General features: G+C 37.6%; 1 protein-coding gene across 1 annotated transcript; it reads right to left on the bottom strand.

Annotated features, from left to right (window-relative positions):
* Window positions 1-437: 437 nt before the first annotated feature.
* Window positions 438-4,257, bottom strand: eri1 (exoribonuclease 1). The gene is made up of 7 exons (XM_030440807.1): window positions 3,849-4,257; window positions 2,568-2,749; window positions 2,249-2,465; window positions 2,079-2,162; window positions 1,884-1,993; window positions 1,667-1,781; window positions 438-1,510 (listed from the first exon to the last, which is right to left on the bottom strand). The coding sequence occupies exons 1-7, from the start codon at window positions 3,921-3,923 to the stop codon at window positions 1,262-1,264; spliced, it is 1,032 nt and encodes a 343-aa protein (XP_030296667.1). The 5' UTR covers window positions 3,924-4,257; the 3' UTR covers window positions 438-1,261.
* Window positions 4,258-6,321: the final 2,064 nt, after the last annotated feature.

Raw genomic sequence — 6,321 nt, 5'->3', positions numbered from 1 at the left:
ATACATCATGTCAAATCATGTCTCTGAAACTGTTCCATCAATAAATCCTTACAAAGCCCACTGTCGACTGTGCAGCAAACTGCTCAGCTGTAAAATGATAATTTTTAAGTTTATTTAGTAAGCAGAGGCTGCCATGCAAGGTGCCAACTGCACATCAGGAGCAATTTGGAGTTTGGTATCCCAGAGAGGCGGGACTAGACGGCCGCTCTACCTGTTGAACTCTCCTTTGATACTTAAAAATAGGATTTAGCAATTAATCTAGAATTATTTGATGTTTTGTGCATGTTTAGAGAGAGATTACACTTTAGGACCTGGAGACAAAGTGGTCACAAACAACTTTCTTAATAATTAGCAGTTGTAATAAACACAAACAACATTTACAGCCTGGATTAATTCATAAAAATGACAGAAATCATTTAAAAGAACAGAGAAACATATTTTGTGTCATTTGTCATTCCAAAGAATATTTATTTCCTGTTAAAATAGAGCATCCTCCATGAAATAAAAATTACTTCAACATCAATACAAAAGATAACACAGGCCTAACTCTTACAGCAGTACTTATTACAGATTGACTAAACTTATTCTGTGCATCTATTACTTTGTTCTATAGGATCTCTATACAGACAAGTCAAGTCCACGGGACTGTTTCCAAAACATTTAACCCCCTCTGGAAAAGTGACAAATGGTAAAACGTGTTATGTAGCACTTCAAACGGCAGCAGCAGCAACACTTGTGTGGATTCTTGTGATTAATACAAGTTAGACGGTTAGACAGATGTGAGGTTTTAAACGCCAAAGCTGAAACTGACATTGTTGATGTGAAGCTGACGATGATCAATACTGCCTCAAGAATTAACATTTTTTTCCACACGGTCATGGGACAACAGAAAGGCATTTTAATCAAATTATCTGATGGATATTAGCAGCTTGACAAGGCGGGGTGAGGGAGGTTTTAACAGACCGACAACAAAGAAGCTGTTGAAGAAGCTCCTCCCACAACACACTGGAATGATCTCTGCTTACAGACATCCGGTGTAAAAATATACAGAGGTCAGAGAGGAACCCTCACACATGAATCTTAAAATCAAAATACCGACCACATTTATTGGTCAGACGAAAATATCTTTCAACAACTGGAGCTTTTACGACAAAACGGACTGTAAAAGTGCTTCATAGCTTTAATTTTCTCTGTAAGTCATGGGGTTTAAGAGTCCAGACAGATGTGGGGTTCCTGTAAGCACACGCCTCAGTTTGTGGTTCTACTCCCTGTCCCTGCTGCGGGGGCCGTGTGGTGGAGGAGCTCCTTCCACAGGAGCTGAGCTGGGAACGGACAGCAGCTGGCCGGCGTGCATGCGTTCATTGACGCGCAGCTGACAGCCGTCCTGCAGCATGCGTAAAGCTATCCTGGCGATGTTGCGCGAATCGTCCAGACCGCTGTGAGGGCGACCTTCATACTTCAGACCCAAGTTCTCCAGCATGGTGCTCAGCTTCGTCTGTGTGCGGGGGACCTGGAGGAGGAAAACAGCTGGTTGGTTGTTTTCAGACTGAATTTTATAACAAAATCCTCAGAGTTTTTCATGAGTAGCTTTGTCCTTATACACATAAATAAAGTCTAAAAAGGACTTTTTAGAATCTACCATTTTAAAACTATTAAAAACACAAACCTTGTAGAAGTTTCCATATGATTTCCTTATATTTATCCACTTCTTAGCAAACTGAGGATATCTGATCCGGCTAAGCTGACACTGGATGTTGAGGAACTTGCTCATATCCCAGGCCCTAAAAAAGAAATAATTAAAGCAAAAGAAACATAACTGTCAGACAAGGAGAGAGAGACAAACTCGGTTCAAACTCTGCAGGATGAGTAAATCTAAAACATACCCATCAGTCAGGATGGCGTATTTATACTTTGTCCCGAGCTCTCGCTCCTGAAGCCAAGTTACAACTCTCTGGAGAACATCTTGAAATGGGTCTGCATCATCGACCATTTTCTGTGACACAAAACATTTTATTTATGTACATAAAATCTCTTGATCATATCAAGATGATGCTGAAAGTAAGTACGGCTCAACCTACCTGTGTAATCCCTGTTAACTTTATACAAAAGTCTGAAAGCGTCGGGTTCAACTCTGGTTTTACATATTCCTGAAAAGAGTCCACCTGCAAAGTAAACAAGGAAAAACATTTATTAATACAAAGCTCAGCCTGAACATTAAAAACTGAACAACATCACAGACTCAACTTACAATTTCTAAAGTGTGCGTGTTGATTAGAACCATGGGGAACTCGATGATTTCATGATGGAAATCTGAGGGATTGTCCTCCTCACACGTTGCTTCAAAGTCCACCACACAGATGTAGTCGTAGTAGGTGTCAGTCGGCCCTCCCTCCGCTGCTGACTGCAGCAGCTTCTGCTTCTTATAGTGGCTCTTCAGCCTCTTCTTCATCACATCCTTCACACCTCTTTACACACAAAAGAGACAAGGGTTTAAGAAACAGACTGGTTTTATGTTCAAGCATTTACCAAATGCTGCTGTAGATCCTATACAACGGTTTTGTAGTTACCTTGTGTCCAGCTGCAGCTCTGCCAACTTCGTCCGAAGCTCCTGCTTGGACATGCGGTTGATGTGTCCGTTAGCCAGAGCGATCTCTTTGTACACCGGGTGACTGAAGTCCTTGTTTGACTCAGAAGGGGACAGCTCAGGGACAGATTCTTCAGCAGGACAAATCCTGCTGCAAGGCTTCGCCTGAAGAGGAATTATATCAGCCATTATGTGTCACAGAAACAGAACAAACTGAAAATTAAGCAAGTTGCAGATCTGGATTGTTTATAGAAAGAGATAATGTCAGAGTAAAGTCCAAATGTGTCATTCTGTAAATGGGCGCAGGTCATAAATGTCACTGAATATCTTTCAAATTTCACAATATACACTGTTCATTCTGCTGTTCAGTTGGGCAACGACTTTAAATAAAAACCAACATAAAGTGTCTTAGAAGGGTGTTATGGCACCATGAGCTTCTTGTCAGAGATTTTTAAGGCCTCCTCTGAAGAGATGAGAACCATTCTGCCCAAAAATATTCCCTCTTTCGGTGGTTTAAAGGCAGTAGTATAGAACATTAACGTACTGTTCCGATGTTAGTTGGTGAGATGGTAATAAAGAATCTTTGAGGTTCCAAACTCTTCCAATACTGCTGCTTTGCAGTTGTATCGCAGTGCATCAGTTTTTGACGATAGTGGTAAAAATAAACGCAATATAAAATAGTAGAATCAGTAAAATGTTTAAAAAGAGCTGTGTCTTAATTATCTCATGTAGTAATATAATTCGGTGTTGGTTTGGAGTCATTGGGTTACATGAGGTGGAAGCTAATGAAAAATAAGAAGCCATAATCTTATACAAAATATTTTGCAAAATAAGTACATGACACACAGCCATTAAAATAAGCGTGCTGAATGAAATTAAGATTTATATTTTGATTTAATCATAATAACCCTTGACAAATATCAAGTCAGCATGAAGAAACACTGTTTTTAAGTAAATCAAACAAACAATAGGTTCATTCTTGAGTGACTGTCTGTCCAATATACAACCTAAAACTAACTTCTCCTCGGTTTGACAACAACAAAGCAACAATAAGAGCTCAGAAACTAAGATGGTTCCAACTTCCACGTTTTTTGTAACGTCAGTCGAAATTTCAAACATGGTATGGTATTTAATAGAGCTGCAAAGTATTTGTTCATCGCAGCTTGGATGCCTCAACACAAAATAAACTCAGCTCTACATTGTTTGTTGCATCTGGCTGAAACACACATCAAAACATGAAGCTTAGCATGCTGCTAACACCAACCTTGTCATCTTCTCTTGTATCAGACATCTTCACATTGACGTCCTTGGCATTAATGTTCTCCTTGTGCTCATCCATTTAAGAAACCGGTCAGCAATTTTAAAAACGACCTAACGTGAATTTATTGAACAGAATCCATTGAAACAACGATGCTAACTAGCTCCTGTGGTCTCGTTAGCTACACTTGCTAACTAAGACAGCTAACATTCCTGTGTGACTTCTTCGCGCGTGTCCGCTCTGAAACCCCCGACAACAACGCTAATATGTTGAGCTATTAATGTGTTTGAAGAAATTAAAAAATAACGACGCGTTTCTTCCAGAAGACTGTATATTTCAGCAGCAGCTCTCCGCAGCAACACTAAACTTTCTTTAAGGCGGCCAGTTATGACGACTTCCGGTTTGCGCCAAAACAGTGACGCTCACTGGCGCCACCACGTGTTGTGGATGACGCACTACACGTCACACACTGAACACCCTGATGTCATCATTGTTTTGTTGCTCATTTTTGATTTATATACACAAGTATATTTAATATTGATATATTTTAAAAACATAACGCAGATACTAATTCACCAGATTTTATTAATTTTGTATATTTTCTCAAATGTATATTGAAGATAAATAGTAAAACTTTAAAAACTTTAAATTGATATGTCACATTTTAAGTCATGTTTATTTATCTATGCCTATATTTTGCTTATCTTGATTGTTTTATCTTTATACTTCCTCTCTCTATATGTTTTGCTGGACCTTTTTTTTTTATCTTGATTTGTTTCCTGTCTTGTTCTGTAAATTGTATTGTTGTTTTTTATATTACTAAATAAAGGATAAATAAAAATACTGTACACTGCTTAACCAACACAATCTTGAAGGGTAAACAGTCGTTTTTGATACAATTTTAATTTTTCACTGAATAATCAAATGACTTACTTTTTCCCAAAACACGTTTATGTGTTTAAAATACTGAAATGAGAGATATTAATGTTTTTAATATGGTGACGATATGTTTTGTTGATATGATGGATAATATCTATAAATAAAAAATAACCTGTCAACAGTATAGCTTAAGTAATATATATGTAAAATATGTGCTATGTATAGAAACTTTGTCAGGTTTACATATAGGATTTTTCGTGATTTACTCTGTTTGCTGTTGGTCATTATTTTTCTTTGACACTGTAACTAGTGTGCATTATAATCACAGATGTTTTATATTTGTTGGTGTATTTTCCTTTATCCACGTTGGTAAAACAACTGTGTCTACATGTCAAATTTATATTTTTAATTAATCTTTTAGAACACTAAAGTTTGTTGTGAGAAACTGGATAGAATTGAAGTGTAATTCTAGATGCACTGCTCATATCTGACAGCTAGGTGGCAGTCTCCTCTGTGTTTCACAGCGTCCCCGGGCTGCATGCATGCACAGAATATACTTTAAATGTGCCTGAGCAGATCTGGAGTCAGTAGGTGTTAAAACCTGAGCAGGGTGCCTTTCTGAGGAGAATGAACTCTGGCAGAAACAGAACAGTGTTCAGTGCAGAGGAGGAGGAACAATATGGAGCAAAACGCTGTCTGAATAATAAATATAGGGCCAAAATAACAGAAATGATCCACAGAACAGCTAGATTATGGATTACTGGCCATCCAACACTGACACCCATCCTGTGTAGCTGAGATGCTTCTGTGAAAGGAAAATATTTATGTTTATGCTTCAAATCCAATTAAACCTGAATGCCTTCGTACTGGGAAGTGATGAAAACCACCTGACATTTATCTCAAGATGCATCTTCAGGCCTGAGTTCACTTCCTGTCAGTCGTCTGTGTCTGTTCCAAGTAAAAAGGTCTTAAAACGCCTGAAGTAAACTCAAAGCCTCCGTTTAAAGGTTACAGTCTGATTTTCTTCCCCCCCAAACAATCAGAAGCTTTGTAAGTTCTTCCGTCATCGATCGATGTGAGTTTGAGAAACACTGAATTATTTATTTATTTTACTCAAACACAAGCCTGCAGATGACCCGCAGCTGAACCTGTTAGCTGGAAAACACAATTGCTCCACATAATATGCAATTACATGGTCCAAGTTCAAATTTAACAACAATATCACTACAAAATGACATTTTGCAGTTGTTTTTCTAATTAAATATCCAGACGACTGGCAAAAAAATAAATAAAATGCAATTCTGTGAAAGAAAAATAGCCCTGTTTAAGATTAACGGGAGCATTAAAATGTGATGTTAAGTAAAAATACAAAAGTAATGCCATTAAAAAGTATTAATTATACAGAATTATGTGTATTATATAAAAGGATTATGATTATTGATACAGCTGGTAGGTTGGGGCTAATTCTAACTACTTTATATTTTGTTGTGTAGCTTCATCTATTCAAATCTATATATTTTTTATTGCTTGATAATATTTTGTACTAATAATCTGAATTTTTAAAGGAACTAGTGACTCATTTTAATGAATACATGTAGTG

The sequence above is a fragment of the Sparus aurata genome, chromosome 14, assembly GCF_900880675.1.
Source record: "Sparus aurata chromosome 14, fSpaAur1.1, whole genome shotgun sequence".
Classification (NCBI taxonomy): domain Eukaryota; kingdom Metazoa; phylum Chordata; class Actinopteri; order Spariformes; family Sparidae; genus Sparus; species Sparus aurata.
This window is presented reverse-complemented; position numbering and strand designations above follow the sequence as displayed.

Excerpts from the sequence above, each read along its gene's own strand:
- eri1 (XM_030440807.1), bottom strand. The coding sequence starts at position 3,923 with ATGGATGAGCACAAGGAGAACATTAATGCCAAGGACGTCAATGTGAAG. Across the intron at positions 2,466-2,567 it reads GAGCTGCAGCTGGACACAAG|AGGTGTGAAGGATGTGATGA; the intron begins GTAACTACAAAA and ends TTGTGTGTAAAG. Across the intron at positions 1,511-1,666 it reads CATATGGAAACTTCTACAAG|GTCCCCCGCACACAGACGAA; the intron begins GTTTGTGTTTTT and ends TTCCTCCTCCAG.